Source organism: Acartia tonsa, chromosome 2, assembly GCF_053477335.1.
Source record: "Acartia tonsa isolate MP-2025a chromosome 2, ASM5347733v1, whole genome shotgun sequence".
NCBI classification, from domain to species: Eukaryota; Metazoa; Arthropoda; class Copepoda; order Calanoida; family Acartiidae; genus Acartia; species Acartia tonsa.
Genome location: NC_137261.1, coordinates 39330545 through 39355042, shown reverse-complemented (window position 1 = coordinate 39355042; position 24498 = coordinate 39330545). Strand labels below are relative to the sequence as shown.

Sequence of the window (24498 nt, the reverse complement as noted above, 5' to 3'; positions counted from 1 at the left end):
AGATGCGCACCTCTCATCTAGGTTATCTGTATTCAAAGCTAAAATAAATATCTTAAAACCATCGCAAGACTTAAATCTGAAAAAGGAAAAACTATCAAGTGAACCCACTTAAAATAGAGAATCCAATCAGTTCAATAGTTCTTGAGATCTTAAGCTTCAAACAAAGTAACCGATAACCGTACTGCTATATCTACCTACTATGATAAATGATATATTTAAGTTCTACTTCAAAATTGTGCTTTGAACCAATCAACAATATATACAATTTTTCAGATTATTATAGAAAAAAACAATCAAAGAATGATTTTAAAATGACAATGTGTTGTTTGTTTTAGATTGGGAAACTAATAAATTTAGTTTGAAATGGGCCTATATCATTAATTATGTTTTTTTTAGGATCAACAACAATTTACACTAAAATATCAAGAATAACAACATTCACAACAAATGCCAATATGGACGGGTGAGTTAATGCTTATTGAACATAGAATCCACGCACAAAATTTCTAATAATCTACCCGATATAGCATGTGAGAAAACACATAATTCGTGATATATGAACAGACGAATAAAAGGAGTTTTAGAGTAGATACTGTTTTGCTATGGAAATATAGTCAAATTTCAATGAATATCCTTAATAACAGGCGAGAAAAAATCCTTAAAAACACTCCCAGACAAACCCAAACCCACGGACCATGTCAGTCGTAGAATATGTGCTCATTTGTGAGCAGAATCATAACAAAATACTCTTGCAAAATATGCATCATTCAATTGGGTCATACTTTGGCAAAATCTTTATTTAACGTATTATACCTATGCTTTTTCGCAGATTAAGATAATTTTATTTTTTTCTAAAAGAAAACTAATCACAAATTGCACCTTTTTTATTTTTATTATAAAAAGTTTTTTTTTCATTTTCATAAATCTTCATTTATATCCTAATCTAAATGAAAATTTGAAGGATCAAAGATTCGGTATTTTAAGTAGTTAATATCGTCCAATTATCTTTGTGGAACTTTCCCCTTTGATTAAGAATACGAAGTTATAAAGATGTATAAAGGAAAATATACTATGTTAAAAGTAGTAGGTTTTAATTAGAATTACACAGGTGGAAAACTATAGTGATTCTTTGTTTGGTATACTCAGTTTTGGTTCAACACGAACGTTTTCTGACTAAATGTTTAGTACTGTTTTATGAAAGTTACATTTGATGGAAAGGTTTAAATCAATAAATTTTTTAAGTTTTATCCTCGTATTCATTCGAATCCGGTGGATAGGAACCGGTTCTCATCCATACGAAAAAAACTATGTCTAGCATCGTATTATATCCAGTTTTCTACGAATATTACATAGAACTGGTTTTAATCTTATAATTATACATTCTATATCCGCGGAAAGCTGTTTATAATACGATTCGAGAAATAACTATTAAACATTTCAATTTTCATTAGAGGATATTTTTTCTTACATATTTTAAATATAAAGATTTCTCATTTCAGATACAAATTGAAAGTGGAAATTTGGCGGCAAATGAATAAAGATAACAACAACGAATGAAACGGATATGAACCCAAGCCAAGCTATTTCAAATTTAAAGGGACAAACTAGTATCCCCCCTACACAGCAAGCTTTAAGGACTAAGTGAGAACAATTTTTTTTTTGTTTTTAACGTATGTTGTTTAGTGATCATTGTGACAAATATGCTTTGAACTAAAAATAAATTAACCGCCAAGAATTTTATTTACATCAAAAAAAATTATGTAAAGAATAAGATATCTTAGAAAATTTGTTCTATGAAAATTTATTGATTAAAAATATTTACTTAAAAGGCCTAAATATTTTGCATATAGTCTAGATAAAAAAGAAAGATGTAGAATTTTGTCGTTTTTTTGGTTTCCATTCCATTAAAATCAAAGGCTTAATACATCAAACTATTGTTTTTTTTTTACAATAAGACTATTCTGGTAGGTGTTTTTAATAAACTTTTCCGTCAATTATTTACATTTTTTTATTAACATTTCTTTTATTTAATTAACAAAACTTTTGTCTTAATTTAGATCAATATGACAGATGAAAAATTTATTTGGAGAAAAAAGTTTGTTCTCACTCAGAATAGTTGTATCTATTATGGAAAATTTTAAGTTGTCCGACTACGCTTGTATGCCATGCCTGTACGCATTAGTTTGGTCGTGCCAGTACAGCAAGTAAAGGACGCTCATCGGCGTCACTCAATAACTTGAGCCTGACGCGATTACAAAATTTTCACCTGCCTGACACAAAGCAAAAATTAAGTAGGCGGGTATTTTATCCTAGAAGTTTGAACACAGGGGGAGTATATATTTGAGGAGATTTGTGAGACAATTTAGATTCGTTTGATTTCTAATTCACCATGCCCCCCAAGGTTTCAGGAAAGGCTGCCAAGAAGTCCGGCAAGGCCCAGAAGGCCATTGCTAAGGGAGACAAGAAAAAGAAGAAGTTGAGAAGGAAGGAGTCTTATGCTATCTACATCTACAAGGTCTTGAAGCAGGTTCACCCCGACACTGGTGTCTCCAGCAAGGCCATGAGCATCATGAACTCTTTTGTCAATGACATCTTTGAGCGTATTGCTGCTGAGGCTTCCCGTCTGGCTCACTACAACAAGAGGTCCACCATCACCTCCAGGGAGATCCAGACTGCTGTCAGGCTCCTCCTTCCCGGAGAGTTGGCCAAGCACGCCGTCTCTGAGGGAACCAAGGCTGTCACCAAGTACACCAGCTCCAAGTAAACTGATCTATCTGCCCAAAGGAACAAACGGTCCTATACAGGACCAACCATATTTATCATTATTCGAGATTCTAAAATAATCTTTATTTATTATGTTCGTCTTTGGTACACCATTTCTTTTCTATCTTCAAAACGTCTATCTTTAGATAAATCCCATTCCCTACTTATCATATGTTTAGTCTTTAAATCATATGAAGTGTTTGATAACATAAAACTAGATGATGCCAGAACAGAACATAAGTTTTATATTGATACATACTTTCTTATAGAGGTTAGTTTTAATTGCGAATATAGCCTGTGCTGCCAACCGTTTGGCAGAGTAATCCAAAGAGCCGTAAAATTTCTCACAACTAATTTTGCTTTTTTATGTATTATCTTTGATACAAGATTAGATTAAACACACAAAATAATTTAATAATTTGCACTATACTAATGAATCTATTTGGCTTAATTCAATATTTGAAACATTATTCTAATGAGAATTTTCCTACAGTTATATTCAAGTACCTCACAATTTAGTCCTTGCCTTCCATGATTTATGTACCTATTATAACATTAAACACAAAAAAGCTTTTAAGATGGAAAAAAGAATTAAAAATTAAATCTGAAAAATAAAATTTAATATAATAGAACCATCTAGGTATTGAATATGATTATAGAAAATAAATGCAAAGGCTTCACTTAAGAATAATATGACCTATATGTAGCACTCTATAAATTAAAATGACAAAAATTATTTCAAACAAAGTTTATTATCGTTCTTTCCATTTAGTTTCAAAGAAATGAAACACGAGGATTGACAACAGATATTGAGTGGTTTTAATTAAAAGGAAAAGAAATTATCGAAAGCGACGGACAGACTGACAGACCAAGTAAGTTGTACAATGGATGTAATTGCCAATTAATATTAATGACAGAAAAGCAGTCTAGAAAAAATCATATTATGTGTGCATTAGTAAATTATAGAGTACTTCGGCTATTAAAAAGAGGTTTCAGCTTGAATAAATTAGTATGGCCAAACATGATATTTAAAATATGTAAAAATACTTCTTTAGAGCTACTGCAATGCCAAAATTCATGACACGGTGCGTACAGATCCTGTTAAAAATATTTATGTTTGTGTACTTGTCAATTTTGATAGGGGAATAATTTTGTAGTTTATACAACTTTTACAATTAAAACATATATTTCTAACATTAAGTAATAAATGTTTCAAATTGGATTAATACCTTTTTTAATCCGATATAAATCATGGTGTTATGGATGTTAATTTATGGAATTATTTCTTTGTAAAAAATTAGTAATGTTTGAACTTGAAGTTTACACAAGAATTTCTCTTTCTGATATTTATGGTTGGCTCTATAAAGAGCCGTTTGTTGTTTCCGATGAGCAGTAAGTTTAACCTCCAAATCCGTACAGGGTGCGGCCTTGCCTCTTGAGGGCATAGACAACATCCATAGCAGTGACGGTCTTCCTCTTGGCGTGTTCAGTGTAGGTAACAGCATCCCTAATGACATTCTCAAGGAAAACCTTAAGAACTCCACGAGTCTCCTCGTAGATAAGTCCGGAGATACGCTTGACACCACCACGACGAGCTAAACGCCTGATAGCGGGCTTGGTAATACCCTGGATATTATCTCTCAACACTTTCCTGTGCCTCTTGGCTCCTCCTTTGCCCAAACCCTTTCCACCTTTGCCTCTTCCGGTCATCTTGATTGTAGTATTTCAAAACTGAAACTGATTGATGTCGTCAATCACGCCATATTTATAGTCAACCCACTTCAAGTACTTGAACTCCTATTGGATGTTAGTCTCGACGTTCCGGTACAAAAAAGGCAGATGAAGTGAATAGTGCGCGCCGCTGAGTGTAGAGTGGGAGTTAGGAGGGGATTTATTTCTATATGAAGACAATACATGAGTAAATTGGAGGGAAATTCCTAAATCCGTTGAAAATAAGTTTTATCTTACATTTTATATTTGTCCCTTTTTAATTTTAAGTTAATCATCTTAAACTTTGTTAAAATTTGATATTAATATGTATGATATTTATGGGAATTTTATCAGGGTTTACCGAAGAAAATGTTTGAAAATAAGTATGATATGAATCATAAAAATTTTATTTTAACATTTGAATCCTTACTGATTCAAGATAAAAATGTGTATCTTTTATTTTTTTTTGTTTGAAATAATATAAAATATCATATTTCATTAGATTCTACTCTGCTATATACTTTTTTATTAGTTATACTTTTTTGCATGTTTTTATAAAGAAAAATAAGGCTTTATATGTGAGTAAAAATACAATTTTATGATAAAGAAATAAGTTCAAAAAATATTTTTAAAATCAGACACAAACCCATAATTATTTAGTATTATTTACAAGTCAGAAAGAAAATTTCTTATAAATTTATCCCATATTACTTTTATGTAAAAGGTGCATAATATGGACATACTGTAACTTACATTTTAAGATTTTATTATAGAGATACTTTGCTTATACAAATGTACTTTATTGTCTTAGCAATCCGTATTATTTATAAATGCCAAAATCATGTTGAAAATGTACATGCGGACTTTGTGGGGAAACAAATTATAGAGTTGTTATACACTTTCTAAATTGTACCTAAATGTTACAGGAGTTAGCATACAAAGTTGATAGGGCAATTATAAAATGCTTAAATTAATGATAAGAGCTATTAGTTACGGACAGTCGGACTACCCCTAAATGTGGAAAAGCCTTGCTTATATAAACTTCTTTACTTAGCTTCCATTGAACAATAAAATTCATTGAACATTTATTATTTGTAGTTTCTATTTTTGTCATCATTTACAAATTTATGTAGAGTAATGTAGCCAAATATCATTTATTAAACTTCTTATTTAGACAAACATATATTTATGTATAAAAAAAAATAATATTTGCGCTTCAAGGCGAAACCCATTTTCAATCCTTAAATAGAGAAAAGTCATTATTGAAAACTTTGTTTTGTTCAATATTTATTTATCTATTAATGTGTGTAAAATTTTCTTATATTTCTTATATTATTATATTTATTCTAACTCAAATAATCTTTAAGTGTTTCGGATATTAAAATAAAGCTTAAGAAAGCAGAATTTCCATCAGTGGCGTGCATGGGGTTTCGCGAGGGGGTGAAAAGGGAAAGTCAGACATACTGAAATCTTAATTCTAAGGGGGGGGGGAGGTTACACCCCCTTTACGAATGCAAAAGCTTTCTTATTATTGTGCAAGTTAACTTTTATTAGAATTCTTTAGGTATACAGCTAAATATCTAATTCTTAAAATACAATGTTTAATCCCGCCTAAACTATTGTTTGATAGAAAACCCGTTTAGATTTAAGTTTCCGGGTGGTTAGGCTTTTATTTAAATTTTCCCTCTAAAAACATCTGCCATAACAATAATCCGTGACTGTACGGCAGTATTATCCCTTGCGACCCGTGCACCCAAACATTTTCCCTAAATTGACGTCTACCTTACTTTAATCCCCTCCCCCCCCCCCCCCACAACTTATTTTCGGTGATCATCCCTATACATCCAATTACCTTCTCTTTTATGCTGTATTTCATCCCTCTTCACCAACTTATAACTCAGTGGATTAAAATATAAATATTTAACTGATGAAGATCATGTTAAGTTGAATTATAGTATTCACCATGGCCCGTACTAAGCAAACTGCTCGTAAATCTACTGGAGGAAAGGCTCCTCGCAAACAGCTGGCCACCAAGGCTGCCAGGAAATCCGCCCCTGCTACCGGTGGAGTTAAGAAGCCCCACAGATATAGGCCCGGTACCGTTGCTCTCCGTGAGATCAGACGTTACCAGAAATCCACTGAGCTTCTGATCCGCAAGCTTCCCTTCCAGCGTCTGGTCAGGGAAATTGCCCAGGACTTTAAGACTGATCTCAGATTCCAGTCTAGCGCCGTCATGGCTCTGCAGGAGGCCAGCGAGGCCTACCTGGTTGGTCTCTTTGAGGACACCAACCTGTGCGCCATTCACGCCAAGAGAGTTACCATCATGCCCAAGGACATCCAGCTCGCCAGGAGAATCCGTGGAGAACGTGCTTAAGCTTATCGACTTTGACCAACGACAAAAACGGCTCTTTATAGAGCCAACCAAAATAACTTAATGAGACTAATCTATATAATTGATCAATAGGTAAGATATTTAACATGCTGGTCCCGAACTGGTTGTTGCCCCACCCAATAAATTAAAGCTAACAACATGAATATGAAAGGAAAGACTATTCTAAACGGTATTAAATATACATACAATTGGACACACCCCAAATGAAAAAGAAGAGATATAATTAAAACATATATTTATCTTAAAATTATATATAAATGTTAATAAATTTGATATTAAAAACATTTATTGCTTATGGTTGATTTTTTATGTGTTCAGTATTAAATATTCCGTCTTGTAACCGCACCATGGTTCTAAAATCTGTCTTCAGCCTATCATACTCCATTTCTGAAATATTTATACTGCAATAACGCATTTTTATCGGCGTTTTTCCTCCCAAAATTTCTTAAATGTACCCTCATGGTTTCATTATTACAAAGGTAATCGATAGGACATATTAAAATTGCCCAAATTAACTATAACTATACAGCCTAATTATTGTAAAACTTCACTTTAAAAAATGATCTTACTTAAATCATGATATCTGTCCATAACACAAATCCATTCTTCTATATTTGATCCTCTAGTATAGTTGGTCCATTCTGTATCATGACCAGCTGACTTCTTCCTAAATGAAAATAAAGTATCAATAAGAAGAACATTATTAACAAGAGTAATTATATCACTAAGATTTAATTTCTTAAAAGTTAACATATTTTCACCAAAATATCAGCAGTCGATAGTAGCTGACGGACAGCCAATAAGATTTAAAGAGTAGCTTTGATGCTAAAAAATGTTATCTCTAACTTTAACTCTAGATAGGAAATAAAACAAACAAATAAACTTAGAGACAGTTCATTTCTTCATTCAAAGTGAAAATATGATTCTCAATCTTACTATAGCATTACTTATCTTGAAACTTGTCAAAGGTACAGGTACCATTTTTTTGTATACCTATTTATTTATTTTTTTGTATACCTATTTATTAACATTTGGTGTACCTATGTATATTAACATTTAACTGAAGAAAGCTTTCAAAAAACATTTTTTAACACATAAAGCATGTTCTTCAAAGCTTAGATTCATAAATATCCAATTCTTTGTTATCTGAATGTATTTTATTAACAATAAAAATGTACCTTGATGTACTAGGTTCGAAACCAAGCAAATTTTAAAATTGCCCATTTGTGTATGTATGTGTTTTTGATAGCCAGAGATCTAAAGGAAAAGACAATGGAAAAACATTACTAATGGTGTTAAGCAAAAGAATCCTTCTGTAGATTACTAATGATGGTAGAAATGTTTGGACACTTAACTTAATGAATCAACTAATCAAAATTCAATAAAATCGCCAAAGTTGTTAAGCTAACAAATAAGAAAACGTTATAAATGGGAACTAGTATAATAAACAGCCCAATGTCCCTTCCCTCCCTAGCGATAGGACTAAACATGTTAAATATGTAGGGGATGACACAAAATATAATGGAGAATGTGATCTTGAGATGTTCGGTGGCCAGAAAGATGCTCTCCTAGCATGCCAGGTTAATTAAACTGATTATGTAAAGAAGACGAAGTTTTCCTGTATTGGTGGTGAAAATTAAACTAATACCACCTAACATTTTACCAGCTAACAAAGACAAAATTTCTATTGTAGACTTTAGCTTCAGGTAAATTAATGCTCAACGGTCATTGTCCTATGTCTTAAAACCAAAAGCTTTTAAAGTAACTGCTACCTACCCTATCTTAAAAACTTCTTAAACTAGTCTTAATTAATAATATTATAAAAGATATAATCTGCTACTCAATTATTCTTATATGACAGATAGGAAACTTGTTAAAACATGTTCAACTAATTTTATTTTAGGCTCAACATGCCTTGCAGCAAAATTGGTTTCCAGATCCTATACAGGTTTATATTAATTTCATTTATTTTAACTTCATTGCTTTAATTTAGATTAAATAATAGAATATAAAAGATTACAACTTAGGCTAATGCATTCACATAAATGAAAATGCTTATCTGGCATAGCAGCGGTATATGGCACCCCCCCCCCCCTCTATTCTTCTTATGTTAAAAATAGATTGAAAGTAAGGGTAGGGGGTGGGTCGTTTGTCTATCTATTTGTTACTTTAATATGATTTAGTTTAGGTTTTTATAAGAAACTAAGTAGCTCAGCTGGGTTGGTGTCCAAGGACAGGAGTTAGGCATAGGAAAAACACTTCCCCACTTATTTTCAAATTATTTCGCAAATAGAGGATTGGAGGTTTCAGTGCTCAACAGGTTACTTTATGTTAAAGTACCTAATTGAATATCTAACTTTTGCATAGGGCCTGTTCAGCTACCAAACCTGGAACGGTATGGACGGATTCTGGCAGAACGGTGTGCTGGTAGAAACTATGGCAAATAGCCTGCAATATCTTAACAATACGAGATACAAGACTGTTGTTACCGACTCTTACAGGTATGATAGAAGATCAGCTTATCAATGAGTACTAATAACCCACCCACCACTTATTTTTTTTGCTTTGCTACTTATGAATGTTGTCATCCTTGTTTAAGGGGGGGGGGGGGAGTTCTGACACTTTTGCGTAAACAGTGATTATAGGCTTTGTCTTTGGACTGAGAGGATAGATTATTAGGGATAAAATCATGCTTATATGATGAATTTCCCCCAGATTTAAATTTTTTTGGATAGGCCTCCAGGTTGTCTCTCTACAGGTAAAAATGAAAAAAAAATTAGAGTTAGATGTCAGCTTATGAGACAAAATATGTATGTTTTTTCTTCAAATATGTGAATAACAATCAAAAAGAAGTATATTTTGTTTTATAAGTTAACTTCTAACTCTTCAAAAAAAAATCTTATTTTTAATTTTTACCTGTACAGAGACCACCTGGAGGCCTGGAGCTCCGGAACCTGGAGGCCTATCCAAAAAATCTTAAATCTGGGGGAAATTCATCATATAAGAATGATTTTATCCATAATAACCTATCCTCTCAGTCCAAAGACAAAGCCTATAATCACTGTTTACGCAAAAGTGTCAGAACTCCCCCCCCCCCCCCTTGTTCATTTCATTATTTTTGTCAGAGAATTGAACGAACTTTTATTGGCATATGGTCCCCAGCCATCATATGATGATATGGCTTGGTATGGTCTCGCATATACCAGGATCTATGAGGTATTTTAATTATACTTGCGGCAAGAAGCCTCTAGGGGCACTTCGGGTTGGGGGGGTGGGGGTAATTTTCAATTTTAGTTTTATGTAAACAATATTATTTTTTTTGGGAGAAAATGTTCCCCTCACAAAGTTCCCAGGACCTGTGAGAATATTGATATTAATTCTAAATTTCTAATTGGATGGACTTTCAAATCCAGGCTTCTAGGAAGTAACATTTTCTGGTTTCTTGGATTGGTGCTTTCCCTTACAGTACAAATCAAACACTAAAAACCCATCTTATAAATGAATTAAAATTGCGGAGAGGGGGAGGGGGGTTTCTTTCCTTCAGCGCTACCTAATATCCTATATAACGTATTGAAACCTGAAGTATTAAAGAAACAAGCGAACAATTTATTTAAAAATAAGGGGGGGGGGCACTTGGAGGGAAACCGCCTTAGGATAATTTAAATAAACTAGATACTTTAACTAGAAGTGATAATATAATAATCCTGCCTCTCTTTTTTAAATGTTATTTTTAGATAACAAGAATGAAAAAGTTCTTGGAATTGAGCGTGAAAATCTTTGATTGGATTTGGAGAGAAGGGTGGGACACATACAGCTGCAAGGAATGTTGTATAAAACTTATTTTATTTTAGTTTTGCTTAGGCATATTCCCTAATAATTCCTGTTGAACAGTAAAACCTGCCCCTTATTTCAATTTAAATTGAAAAAAAGGGGATGGGGATATCCTGAATATGCTGGATATCCGGTATTCAGGTTTATATTGACACACTAGAATTGAAATTTTGTAAAAATCTTTAAAATTGAGATGGAACAAAAGCTTTAAAAACGGTCTTTTTGCAGATTTAAAAAAGTTTGTACCATCTCAATTTTAAATTTTTTACAAAATTTCAATTCTAGTGTGTCAATATAAACCTGAATACCGGATATCCAGCATTATAAATCAGCCGGATATCCGTAACCGTCCAATCCGGCCCAACCCTATTATTTATGTATGAAATTTGGCAATTTTTACTTTAGAAAATTACTTGTTACACCTTCGTCCTTCATATGTTATAATTGAGATTACCCCCATTTTTTCAGGTTTATATCGACACACTAGAGCTGAAATTTTGTAAAAATCTTTAAAATTGAGATGGTACAAGCGCTTTAAAAACAGGTATTTTTGCAAATTTTAAAAACTTTGCAGTGCTTGTACCATCGCAATTTTTGCATTACAGAAAAAATATTTTGCATGGGTAATTTTTTTGCATAAATCAACCATATTATGGCTGGGGGCAAAAATTTTAACAAATTTTTTCTAAAACGGGACGGGGTACTTTATATATACAACAACAATACTATGCACAGGGTGGAATATGGTTTGATAATAATATGGCAGGTAAAGAGACAATAGAAAATGTACAGGCAGTACAACTTGGAGCAAGGTTGGCCAGGCTAGACAAGGTAAAGAGACCATAGAAAATGTACAGGCAGTACAACTTGAAGCAAGGTTGGCCAGGCTACACAAGGTAAGAAGATCATAGAAAATATACAGGCAGTACAACCTAGGTCAAGGTTGGCCAGGATACACAAGGTAAAGAGACCATAGAAAATGTACGGGCAGTACAACTAGGTCAAGGTTGGCCAGGATACACAAGGTAAAGGGACCATTGAAAATTTACATGCAGTACAACTTGGAGCAAGGTTGGCCAGGATCGCAAGGTAAAGAGACCATAGAAAATGTACAGGCAGTACAACTTGAAGCAAGGTTGGCCAGGCTACACAAGGTAAGAAGATCATAGAAAATATACAGGCAGTACAACCTAGGTCAAGGTTGGCCAGGATACACAAGGTAAAGAGACCATAGAAAATGTACGGGCAGTACAACTAGGTCAAGGTTGGCCAGGATACACAAGGTAAAGGGACCATTGAAAATTTACATGCAGTACAACTTGGAGCAAGGTTGGCCAGGCTACACAAGGTAAAGAGACCATAGAAAATGTACAGGCAGTACAACTAGGTCAAGGTTGGCCAGGATACATAAGACAAAGAGACCATAGAAAATGTACAGACAGTACGACTTGGAGCAAGGTTGGCCAGGCTACACAAGGTTAAGAGACCATAGAAAATGTACAGGCAGTACAACTTGAAGCAAGGTTGGCCAGGATACACAAGGTAGCAAGTATTGGGTCGAAAAAAAACAGTATAGGAACAATCCGATCACATTATATGTTAGAACGTGTACACATTTTGATAGGGATAAAGAATTAAAGATATTGATATTCAAAGATCAAACTTTATAAGACAATGGCTGATAAATTGATGTATATCCCATTGATCACAAAATTACCCTTCTGTATATCACACAAGTGGTTGGAACGTTTGGACACTCAGATTAATAAACCAACAAATCAGAATTCAATAAAACTCCACAAAGTTAAAAAATATTTTTTTCTTCGGAATGAGGGCTTTTTTTCTAGGGTCGATTTTTCTAAGAAGTGTTGATGAACCTTCTCCTAAAATAATTTAGAACCTTTCCAAGAAATGTAACAAGCTTTACTAAAAAAGAGAATCATATCTGAAAAGCGATTTTTGGGATTCTTTGTTTAGACAGCTCAGTCAAATAGACATCCATTTGCTTTTATATCCGGATGATATTATTCCAATTCAGGATAAAACTTTGGAACAAAAGGCATTCCAAGTGTGGGACTGGATAGTGGATACAGGACTTGTCAATCTCACAGATTTTAAGGTTTACCGAATATTTTTTATTTATTGTTTTTGATAATATGTTCTAATGGTGAAAGGGGGGGGGGGGGGTTAATGCAACCATCTCGTAATCAGTGAGCAAATGGCACTTAGAATTCGAATTTCGATCTGAACTTTTGCATGAGTAATCCTTGGTAGGTCTATTTTTCCTAAATCGAACAAAAAGTTTAAAAAGTAACGGCTGGCGGCTCAGCCGTTTAGCCGTTTTTTGCCTATTTTCAGGGTAAATCCATCATCAATTACGTAGGAATCAACTTTTTAAAACATATTTTTGGTTTAATTCATGTTAATCGATAGCAATAAACATTTTTAAAACTTCTAGTACCAACAGCTACCGTCTAGAACCGCTTGATAGCGTTTTGGAGTGGAAAAGAGTACTATGTGGAGATATGTTTCGTGACTAATTTGCAATATAGATATAAAAAAATGGCAAAACGGCTTTTCCAACTTTTTGTTCGATTTAGGGAAAATAGACCTATCAAGGATTACTCATGCAAAAGTTCAGATCGAAATTCGAGTTCTAAGTGCCATTTGCTCACTGATTACGAGATGGTTGCATTACCCCCCCCCCCCCTTAATTAAATCCTGTGAAAATTTATTTATGTCTATATTATAAAAATTTTTTTTGTTTGTTCGTTATGATATAGTTAACTACAGAACCGATTGAGTTTTCTATGTTAGGAAAGCTACAAATATATATGTCTGGGGATGGTACTAGGCTATTTAATTTAAGCCTTCAGATGGTTTCTCCAATTTGTCTTCTAATTTGATACCTCAGATACTTTTAGGCTATTTTCTGTCCATTTGACTAGGCCACCTAGTTGCGAAAAAAATGTCATCTTAAATCCCACAGAATTGATGTTGGTACACCTATCTCACAAATTGGTATACCTAACTTTCAAAGATTAACTCCTTGAAAGAAGATAATCAAACCTAATCATTTTCTTGATTAAAACTATTAACAAAAACAAGTTTTGTTTAGGTTTATGATGGATTGTCCATGTCAACATGTAAAGCTGATCAAACCAGCTCAAGGTTTTTTCACACTTTTAAACAAAAAAATTAAGTTTGTTAAAAATCAAACTCTTAATTTATGTTCCACAAAACTAGTCTAATCTTTGCAGTAGCTAAAGCATAAAGGCAAACAAAATATCACCAAAAGATGAATTGATAATTCGGAAATTGCACTTTACTTGATTTTTATCTTAGGTTAGGTTAAATAGGGGGTGGAAAAACTCCTTGGGTTAAAGCCCCTCAATGTTTAAGCCCATCTACTGGCTACAAATAAATGTGTTTGTCCACAATAAAAAAAAAATAGGCTTGGATGGGGGTTGTTATCAGTCCTTTTTGGTTGGTCGGTTAATTAAATCAATAATGTTTAGGAACTTTAATGTTTGGCTTATTGGTTCAAAATAATTTACAGATATAGTTATACGGCTGGTGTGTGTATTGGAGCCTTAATAGAACTCGCACAGATCTCTCATAATACAACATATCTAACTATGGCTCACAATGTTACAAGGTAAATTTTTCGGGGCAAGTGAGGTTCATGGTAAAATATTGCTGGTAACGAATCATCCCTGAGATCATTAAAACTTTCCTGGATCTAGCAGCACGAATATTTCTCTAAATTCTAGTTTCCTGGTATCTGGAAACCTACAAATTTTCCCTGTTACCAGAAGTAAATGAAAGTTATTTGTAGAGCTGTTATACACATCAAAGAACATAAAATTATGGGGAGTCTGTCGTTGACTTGATATTTTGGCTATTTTAAATATATTCCTGTTTTTATTTTCTTTGCGTGTTATGACCATCTTCGATCGTGGTTTTATCACGTATGTAGAAATTTGGGGATTTGCAGGGAATCTAAGAATTTGTTTTTGTCCTTTTAGGGTGAATATTTATTATGTAATTCAGATGGTATTCTATCAGATCCTTGTGACCAGGACTATTCTTGTAATTTAGGACAGCTATGACTACTATAGTAAATTCAGATGGTATTCTATCAGATCCTTGTGACCAGGATTATTCTTGTAATTTGGATGCGAATATTTTCAAAGGAATTGTGTTCATTACACTGTGACACTCGCAGCGGGCTAAATTAACGATTTCTCCCATCCACCCCTTAACTCCCTCCTACTGTATGAAGTTATGAACGAACTGACTGAATACATGAGTTCCATGTTAGCAACCCTAATTGACGAAAATTAATTCCCTGTCATATTATCCACGAATATTCTACATATATCCTTTGATGTAATGAACACAACTTATCGTCGTAGGAATCTTCATGAAAAATTTGAGATATTTGATGGACTACGATCCTAACTCAAAAAATATTGGAGACTACAGAAACTTTATAGAGAAAAATATTGCCAGCTTGAATAACAAGGACCACTGTGATCCAAAGGAAAGAAATAATGACCATATCTGTTTTAAATTTTTAGTTACTTCATATCCACTGGGAAAGGAATTTTATACTGTAAATTTTATAAAGTTTTATAAACACGATATCTTATTCGTTGATTAAAAAAAACAATGGAGACTTTTATTAGATCTTTATTGTTTGGTACAATCCATCAGTTTCCTAACCTCTCTACCAAAGATTTTAATCTAAAGAAGGATTAATTTTGTTTCATATAATTAAAGGCCTGCATACTAATTATAATCCATATTCTTATCCCTTAATATAAAATAACATAACCCATGTGGACCAGGGATCTCAATGGATAATACAATGATGACACACAAAATTACCCCTTCTGTATATTAAAATTAGTCACATTGTTTATCTAGATGTAGTTATGAGTCCTATGTCATTATTTATAAAAAGTATATGAGTGGTACTGATTCTAAGAACCCATGTCACATTGTTTATCTAGATGGACCCCCTTCTTATGACCAAGCAGGTACACAAGTCTAAAGTAGTGTTTAGTAAAAGAGTTTTTTTTTTTTAAATTTGAAAATAACTTGTTAAAGTTAAATTAGAAGCAAATTCATAAAAATGAAGCTAATATTAATTGATTATCTTAAATAAATGGCAATTTTGAAATGTCATTTCTTAACAAATCTAACTTTGTTGGATGGAATTACTTCTAAAAAAAACATTTATGTTGAAAAAATAGGTGATTTTTGTTTATTAGGCCCAGTATATGACTCAGTATGGTCAGGTCCATACAAGCAATCCAGACCTATCCAGCAGACCAGTGCACTCGACCTTCTACTGGCAGCTGTCCCACCTGGGGTTAGGTGCAACAAAAATCCACATTGCAGGTATGGACGAAAGGATTTTCTCGGTCGCTTTTGAAGATTGACGTTTCTTTTAGGATTCTTTCAGCCAATGAGTATCTATGATGCTTATGTTCGTTCATTCATCAAGGTATAAAGGAAATGTGATTTACTCTGCAAACCTTATACAAAAGACTTCTGAAGTTTCTTAAATAATTCTTCTGTCTGATAGACTGTACAACCTTTTTTATATCAGTCCGGCAATCCTATTATATCAAGTAGTAAGTTTCTTTTGTCTTTAGCTTAAGATTTCGATAATTACTGAAACGATTGAGTTCTCAATTTTATGGAAGCTTCTTATAGGCCCCTGGATGGTTTAAAACTAATAATTTTTTTATTTTTAAGTTGGTTTGAGGCTATTTTCCTTAATCCTTCGAATACAGAGCTCTTAGATGCTAGGGGCGCTGCCGCTAGTTCCTTATATTTGAGGTTTGCTTTGTACTATATTTTTGCTGTTGTTGCTTTTTTTTTACAAGAATAAACCTATCTATGATAGCCAATCTGTTTTAGTTACAATCCCAGGCCACCGCCACCTCATCAGCTGACATGCAAAGACGACCCTTGTCCAAGTGGGCAGGACTGTTGTGAATTCAGCGGTGAATATTCCTGCTGCAATCCTGACCAAGTCTGCCAAGACAACTATTGTGTTTGATATTGAATAAAACCAATGAAAATAAATATTTTTTTCTGGAAAGAAAAAGTTTAAACCTAACAGCAACTACAACCAACTTAAGCCATCCACCAATTTTTATACAATCTCTAGCTGAATTGCACTATTTATTGGGTAGTATTTAAGCGACTAGAAAAACCAACTGCACCTTTATGAAAGTAGTAAGGCTTTTTGTCTGAAGCTTAAGATCTTAATAACTATTGAACCAATAGGTTTCTCTACTTTAGATAACCTTCAAATAAGTCCTGTGATGGTTGTAGGCTTTTTTATTTTCAGATTGATTTCTTGGGTTGGTTTTAAGCTATTTTTCTCTCTGCCCCTAGATGCTAGGGACGTAGCTGCTAGTCAACTTACACTAAGAGTCAACAATTATCAGCAAAATACCCTGTTCCAAGATCAGACAGCTGCAAAGATCTGGCAAGAAATTTTAGCTGTTTATTTACCTGACAAGTTTTCTTGCAAATTTGCTGGTATAAACTTTAGGTGACCCCAATCCTTCACTCTCGGAACTATCATTCTAAAAGTAACATTTATCGCATCGTATTTTAGACAGCTTTCCCCTGATATTAAAATGAAAAATTTTAAGACTAAAACCAGTTTTGTTATCCACGAGAGGCCTGAGGCCTGGGATAACAAAACTTGTAATATTTTTATGATTTTTATTTTGATATTCGTGGAAAATTGGCTGTAATACAATACTATACATGATTTTTAAGTATGGCTAAGAACCAGTTCTAATTCAGCGGATTAATCGGTTTCGAAGCCATACTGGAAAAGGTTTCTGATATTTTTATCTTATAGTATATGATATCTAAAGTTAAGCTTGAACGAACAAAGGCGAACCAACTTCCAATGGTCAATGAAATTCCGTTCAATTTACGGTCCACCTGATATTCAACCTACAGGGGACTGCGTCTAATAATGTACCTGATCCCCTGGTCCCTGCAGTGAGCATAAACCTAACCAAACAAATTTATTACGAAAAGCGGGTGCATTTCTCATTTGCCTTAATTAACATATCGTATAAAGAAGAACTATAAAGTAATGTACAGAATTTTGATAATAAGAATATGCTTCAAATTAGAATTGCAGCTTTCCGTTCTAGCGTATAGACGTAAAAATTATTCCTTCTTGAAGAAAAGCATCGCTTTTAAATACAAATAATTTGGTTGTACCTTTTCAAGATGTAAATTATTTCTTCTCTTTTTATTGACCATTTCTGATCTTAAATCTGACAATTCGCGCTGTAGGCTCGCTATTAATCTAAATTAAATGAAAATGGTTGGTTATAAAGAATTAAATGTAACTCTCGAAATGATGGTTGAAAAATTAAGTACAGAATTTCCCATCCCCCCTCCCCTCCTATTTAACTCTTACTAATTGTACTAGTATTTTCTACTATTTTCTTTTCAATTGAAGTCTCTGTAAGCCCTTAGAGAGTGGGAGGGGGGGTTCAATAGTCCTAACCAACTTGCAAATTAAAAAATGAAGTAAACATCAAAGGAAAGCCTAAAAGCTGACAATGAACAAGAAGATTTTCTGAAAAAGTATAAAATAGACTTTTTACCTGTTTTTATTTGCAACTTCTCTGATAAGCAAATTACTCTTGTCCTGTTCAGTAACCTTTTCTTTCATACTTGTTAACTTCTAAACAGATATTTAATTAAAGAAGTTTTGTATAAATATACTAAGGCAAAATGTTTAATTACATAAATATATGAGAAATGATTCATTATAAGCCCCACCCCCACACCACTCTGAAACCCACAAACATAATTTTGGTTTCATCCCCTCAAAGATTTAGGTGGGTTAATAATTTCCCTCATGGAATTTATCCCCTCTTGTAAATTTTTATCCCCCATGGAAAATTTTTAGGGGGAGATTCCTGCTATTTTAAAAAGATTGGTTGTACTTTAACAATGAACAACATTTCTGTTTAACTTTTTAGGGCCCTAGGATTCTGGATTACGAGATCTCTACAACCATTCTGTCTTCTTTTCAAGTTTTTTTGTGTTGAAATAAATTTACCTGTTTAAGCTCATTCTTTTCATTTTGACTCTGTTTTGTTTTCAATACTGTTTCTTCTTTCATAGTTGGTTTATTAGGGTCACTGCAAAAAAAAACATTTTTACTTCAATCAAATTATGAAAGCAATCTTGTAATCAATTAAATTGTTTTACTAATAAACGAATCAAAGTTAGAAATAAAATTTACATTTAGAAATGCAATAAACTTTTAAACTTTTAACATCAAGATTCAAAATAAATTTAGTTTCCTATCTATTTAAAGAACATAAAAAAATAAATGCTAAAAACATATTTATAAGAAAACTTAATGATACATACAAACATCTAAAGTTAAGGGGGCTGAGCTTTTTAGAATTATATAAATATATTTCCAGTATGGCTTCGAAATCGATTAATGTCCGCTGGATTAGAACAGGTTCTCAGCCATACTGCAAAATCATATATAGCATTGCATTACAGACAATTTTCTACGAATAATACAAGAAAATCATAAAATTAATATCAGTTTTGTTATCCCGGCCTTAGGCGCCTCGTGGCTAACAAATCGAGTTTTAATCTCATTATTTTTTATTTTGATATCCGCGAAAGCTTACGATGCAATAATTAACTATTCTTATACATATACCATTGTATATTAAGACCGTCAGACATGGATTTGAATCTTCTTAATCCTCTATCTGCATTTCTGTCTCTTTCCTTGATTTTTACAGTTTTTAGTTGGGTATAGGTATAAAATTCAGGGATCTTATGGACTGGAATAGTAGATTAAATAACTTTCAAAATATGAATAAATTGATGTATAGTTTGAACAGTCCAATTAAATTTCAATTTTACCCACCAATTTTTTTAGCTGACTTATGCAGAATTCCTTTAGAGAAGGTGTATCATCTTTTTTTTTTATGGCTAGCCGGTTCTTTTAGTAAGTAGTAGATGTAAAATTTTTCATAGAATTCAGATATGCAATCGGTTTTTTTTGTAGACCTCTTATTTTTTAAGTAATTTAAGTTTTTTAAAAAAATAATTAAGTCGGTTTTAAGGTACTAAAACGCAACAAAATAAAAGAAGAAAATGGCCAGTAAGAACAAAAATAGTAAGATCTTTAATTTGACACCTTACTTTTAAAATTCTGTTGAGTAATTATTGAAAAAATCTATTTTTTTAACCTCGGTTTAATAAAAACTTTAGACCTAAATATTTTCTCAAACAGACATAAAAAACATGGGTTCATATATACCTTTAGAATCAGAAAAATATTACGAATCCATTGTAAGAAAAATTGAAAAAAAGTAAAAAAATAAAAAAATATAAAAATGGCCAATTGTATTTTTTGTTCTGGCAACACTATCGTCTTCCCTTTTTTACCCCCTCTTTACCCCCTCTATACCCCCTTCCCATTTTTATACCCAATTCAAAAGTTAAGACGTTGCCTGTACAATATAATATGATATTTTCATATAATTCCTTTTATTGTAGTTTATATACTATATTGTAAACTTTTTTTTTCAATTTTGCTTACAATGGATTCGTAATATTTTTCTGATTCTAAAGGTATATATGAACCCATATTTTTTTACTTGTGAAATGATAAAATTGAGTTCAAAGTTTTTATTCTCGTGGGTTTAAAAAAATCGATTTTTTCAATAATTACCTGACAGAATTGAAAAAGTAAGGTGTCAAATTAAAGATCTTACTATTTTTGTTCATAATGGCCATTTTCTTTCTTTTTTTTGTTGCATTTTAGTACCTTAAAATCGACTTAATTTTTTTTTTTTAAACTTAAATTACTTAAAAAATAAGAGGTCTACAAAAAAACCGATTGCATATCTGAATTCTATGAAAAATTTTACATCTACTACTTACTAAAAGGACCGGCTAGCTATAAAAAAAAAAGTTGATACAACTTCTTTAAATGTAGATAAAAAAACAGTTGGTAGAAAAGTTAGGACATTGTCACTTAAAACAACCCAATCAATATTCCAAAGTTTATTGAGCAAACAAATGGCAGAACGGCAGTAAAATGGCCCTTTAGTCCCCTAAATTTTAATTTATGTTTTTGGTTACCTGACTTTTTCTGCTTCTTTCTTTGCCAAATATCTTAAAATAAAACAATCCTTATGATAAAGTAACAGGATCTGTGTGTGTATTTTTGTACATAAGTATCTTGCTAACAGCTAAACCATATGGTTCTTTTTTACAATACAGCTTCTCATAGTTCCTAGGAAGGTTTATAACTATTCTGGAGGAAGGTACAACCACCCTTCCAAGAGAAATCGTCCCTAGAAAAAAATAACCTCCCTCCCCCCCTCCAAAAAAAAAAATTTAACTTTTCTTTACAAAACATATTTGTGTATTAATATTTAGTGATCTTAGGTATTAGACAATGGAATATAAATTAATGTTTATAAACCTTTCTTTTTTTTTTGGGGGGGGGGGGGTCAGAAAAATTTCCCTTCTCTGAATCTCTTACAATATTTATCCTTTTTAGAGCTATAAGGTTGTAGTACATTTTGTTTGTTAAACTTTTACCTATGGTCTAAAATTTTCTTTTAATTATTAAAGCATTCTTACCTGTTCATAGGAAACAACACAGAAATTCAGATCAAAAGGATGCCAAATCCCTAGAAAGATCTTGTTTTTTTTTATAAAAGGACACTTAATGAAAGGGATGGGGAGTCATACACCCACTTTACATTATTTTGGGTAGAGGGGTGATACTTTAGAAGTTTAGGTGCAATTTCTGTTTGAAGGGTGGAGGTTCCCTCCCCCAACATATTTCTGAGCCTTTCCTGGACTTATTGTAAGCTTTATTGTAAAGGAGATCCTTAGCGAGAGTTAAGCAACTGACAAGCACAGAGACATCTAGTTACTTTTATAGAATTTTGCTTTCCATTTTTGTTTTAAAATTTTTGGATTGTGGTCGATCTCACCCGCACTTCTCTCTATTCAAATTACCACTAGAGGCCTCAAATACAAAGGAAAACCTTACCTTTGTCTCTTGCTGTTTGAGAAATCTTGAGTAAACATTCAATATCATTCTCCAGATTCTCGGAGTTTTCTTTTAGTATTTCATTTTCGGCCTCTAAATTAGTTTTTCATTAAGTCGAAGCTTTTCTATAATTAGGGTCGGTCTGTCCCTACGTCAGTCTTTACGTTCGTGTTTTTGTCAAGGATAGCTCTTATCGTCAATTTATTATACATGTTAGAATTGTCTTATAGAATTCAAACTTGGCATGATGATTTAGAAGCGAAGTAACTTTTTGATCTTTACTAGTAGATCCCTTTAAAAAATGTGTATTTTAGGCTATTTTATATATGACATGATTAATTTTTTTGATTTATGGACTAATAATGCCTGGGACAACAAGGTACAATGTAAAATCAAAGAAACTCAACAATCAAATTCTAAAAATGTATCTTGTATTTATACAATTTTGCCAAAAAATTCCTATTCACAAGAACACTATGATCAACACATAAACAACAATTTATTAAAATTCTAACCTAAATCTTGAATTCTTTTTCTTAAAATATTGTTTTCACTTTTTAAATGTTGAAGCTCTGTTGTTTTCAACTTTACCTAAATATAATAATAAATGGTCTAATGTTCATTTTGATTTTAAGTGTGCTATTGATGGGAAGCTCTATGATAGGGTTTAGCCAGGGATCTTAAAGGGCAATTATATTGATGCTTTGATGAACAAAATTACCCTTTTTTAAGATAAAAATTATTGTTGGAAAAGTTTGGATATTGTTAATACATTGTACAACTCAATCAAGATTATGTTAGTCCTCAAACAAATAACAATGAATAAGAGAATGTGTTTATAAAACTTTGGGACCACTATTAATTACAGCCTAATGTCGAATTATCTTCAGGTGGTCTATCAGTATTAATATGCTCATAGAGAATCTTTACTAAAAATTTTTAAAAAGCTTTTCTCGTATTCATTCGAATCCGGTGGATAGGAACCGGTTCTCATCCATACGAAAAAACTATGTCTAGCATCGTATTATATCCAGATTTCTACGAATATAGAAATGTACAATCATAAGATTAAAGCCAGTTTTTTTAGCTGGTGCCTTCGGCACCTCGGGGCTAAAAAACTAGTTTTTATCTTATAATTGTACATTCTATATCCGCGGAAAGCCGTTTATAATACGATGCGAGAAATAATTAGTAAAGTAAAAAAACATTTGAGAGTACAGAGTTTTTATAGAGAGTTTCTAAAGGAGGTTTGACATTCCCTGCTACACGCCTATGGTTCAAACCTTGTTTTCACAGTGAAGATTCTAGCATCTAGGAGCTCTGTATTCAAGAGGATGTAAGTGGCAGAAAATATAACCCTAAGACTAAAAAACTAAAATGGCTTAAAATCATCAGGGGACCTATGTGAAGCTGCTCTAAAATCGAGAACTGAGGTGAATTCTTTAAAAAAACTTTTGCCCCACTAAAATCAGTTTGCCCCACTAAAATTTTAGTGAGGTAAAATTATCCCCTCTAAATTTTTAGTTTGCCTCACTGATTTTAGTGGGGCAAAAGTTTTTTAAGAATTCACTTCTGAATCGGCTTTGTGGATAAAAAGATCTTAACGGACAAACAAAGAAACTTTAAATAAAAGTATGATATTGAACTTACATTAGAATTGACACTCTGTTCCAAAGTTTTTCTATCCCCTGGACAAGATTTTCTCCGTCTTTTTCTTGTTAAATTATCTTTTTGGCAGTTGGCTAAAATTATGCATTCAAATTGTGGCATATCAACAAATAAAAGTAACAGGATCTCTGTCTTTCTGTTTGTTGCAAAGGATCTTGAAAACCGCTGAACAAATATGGTTCTCAAAGTAGCTTCTCATAAGTCCTAAAAGGTTTTATAACTTTTTTAGAGGAGGGTACCACCAGTCTGCCTAGAGAAACAGCCCTTAGAAAAAAATTTCCCCCCACCCAATTTTTCTCCCCCCCACCCCCCCCTCCTTTAAATTCCCTTAGAGGCCTCTAGTGGGCGTAGTCGCTAGTAAATATATAAAGTAAAACATATTCTAAGATATGGTAATTATAACTGTAAAGATATCTCAAAAAAGATCACTGGGGCACTTATTAGCGCCCAAAAAACCACCGAAATCTCTATATTTAAATAAATAGGTAAGACTTGGGATACTCTAACTCCTATGCTAGCCTAAGATTTTTTACAGGATTTGCCTTTCTATAAAATGCCACAATTCCTTTTTGTCTTGGAAGATCGACCACTAAAAGTGAGTCGAGAATTTTTCTTTTTGAGAGACCAGAATCATAAAAGGTGTATGGCTCCATTTCATGATTTTAATAGCGCGCAGCTACTCTATAACTTGTTATCAAATAACAAATAACATCATTTTAATCTGAAAAACAAATATCTTTTTTATAAATGAAACAGTGTCTGGGAAGGATGCTGTATCCCCCAAGATGAATAGGACTTACAGATTGGCTAGTTATAGAGCAGCTTTAGCTAATATAAACTACCTGTGTCTGTAACGCAGGGAAGATCAATGTTACCACAGAATCTCCAGAGGTTATCCAAAGGGTGCAGGGGGGCCAGGACGGGAGTACGGTTAGGGTAGGCGGGGCCTCAGGGCATTAATGGATTCTGGAAAATGTGAGAAATCTTGATGTTGTTTCCTAAACAAAACATATAGATTTATCCAGGT

The 24498-nt window shown here is 32.9% G+C and overlaps 5 protein-coding genes across 5 annotated transcripts; 3 read left to right on the top strand and 2 right to left on the bottom strand.

Annotated features, from left to right (window-relative positions):
* Positions 1-1774: 1774 nt before the first annotated feature.
* LOC145311800 (histone H2B-like) lies at positions 1775-3379 on the top strand. The gene has a single exon (XM_080150789.1). It carries the CDS (start codon positions 2390-2392, stop codon positions 2762-2764), a length of 375 nt encoding a protein of 124 aa, XP_080006915.1. The 5' UTR covers positions 1775-2389; the 3' UTR covers positions 2765-3379.
* A 117-nt stretch (positions 3380-3496) lies between these two features.
* On the bottom strand, positions 3497-4754 carry LOC145311801 (histone H4). Its single transcript, XM_080150790.1, has one exon. It carries the CDS (start codon positions 4471-4473, stop codon positions 4162-4164), a length of 312 nt encoding a protein of 103 aa, XP_080006916.1. The 5' UTR covers positions 4474-4754; the 3' UTR covers positions 3497-4161.
* Positions 4755-6436: 1682 nt separating this feature from the next.
* LOC145312541 (histone H3) lies at positions 6437-6847 on the top strand. Its single transcript, XM_080151796.1, has one exon. The coding sequence runs from the start codon at positions 6437-6439 to the stop codon at positions 6845-6847; it is 411 nt and encodes a 136-aa protein (XP_080007922.1).
* Positions 6848-7083: 236 nt separating this feature from the next.
* Positions 7084-23648, bottom strand: LOC145311798 (uncharacterized). Its single transcript, XM_080150787.1, has 12 exons — positions 23454-23648; positions 22319-22394; positions 21804-21896; positions 21386-21435; positions 20879-20911; positions 19443-19513; positions 18819-18900; positions 18358-18437; positions 17966-18053; positions 17234-17307; positions 7435-7532; positions 7084-7252 (listed from the first exon to the last, which is right to left on the bottom strand). Exons 1-12 carry the CDS (start codon positions 23571-23573, stop codon positions 7158-7160), a joined length of 960 nt encoding a protein of 319 aa, XP_080006913.1. The 5' UTR covers positions 23574-23648; the 3' UTR covers positions 7084-7157.
* Positions 7630-16942, top strand: LOC145311797 (uncharacterized). The gene is made up of 15 exons (XM_080150786.1): positions 7630-7839; positions 8369-8445; positions 8769-8813; positions 9233-9366; positions 9991-10081; positions 10600-10687; positions 11433-11527; positions 12735-12815; positions 13815-13867; positions 14256-14354; positions 14798-14896; positions 15119-15244; positions 15668-15741; positions 15976-16105; positions 16631-16942. Exons 1-15 carry the CDS (start codon positions 7785-7787, stop codon positions 16770-16772), a joined length of 1389 nt encoding a protein of 462 aa, XP_080006912.1. The 5' UTR covers positions 7630-7784; the 3' UTR covers positions 16773-16942.
* Positions 23649-24498: the final 850 nt, after the last annotated feature.

Bases quoted from the DNA above. Each gene is read 5' to 3' on its own strand.
- LOC145311800 (XM_080150789.1), top strand. From the start codon at position 2,390: ATGCCCCCCAAGGTTTCAGGAAAGGCTGCCAAGAAGTCCGGCAAGGCC.
- LOC145311801 (XM_080150790.1), bottom strand. From the start codon at position 4,473: ATGACCGGAAGAGGCAAAGGTGGAAAGGGTTTGGGCAAAGGAGGAGCC.
- LOC145312541 (XM_080151796.1), top strand. From the start codon at position 6,437: ATGGCCCGTACTAAGCAAACTGCTCGTAAATCTACTGGAGGAAAGGCT.
- LOC145311797 (XM_080150786.1), top strand. From the start codon at position 7,785: ATGATTCTCAATCTTACTATAGCATTACTTATCTTGAAACTTGTCAAA. The intron at 8,814-9,232 runs GTTTATATTAAT...ACTTTTGCATAG, and splicing joins GGTTTCCAGATCCTATACAG to GGCCTGTTCAGCTACCAAAC. The intron at 15,245-15,667 runs AAGAAATAATGA...TTATAAAAAGTA, and splicing joins GACCACTGTGATCCAAAGGA to TATGAGTGGTACTGATTCTA.
- LOC145311798 (XM_080150787.1), bottom strand. From the start codon at position 23,573: ATGCCACAATTTGAATGCATAATTTTAGCCAACTGCCAAAAAGATAAT. The intron at 22,395-23,453 runs GTAAGTTCAATA...TATTATATTTAG, and splicing joins AACAGAGTGTCAATTCTAAT to GTAAAGTTGAAAACAACAGA. The intron at 7,533-17,233 runs GTAAATAAACAG...ATTTTCATTTAG, and splicing joins TTTGCAAGAAAACTTGTCAG to GAAGAAGTCAGCTGGTCATG.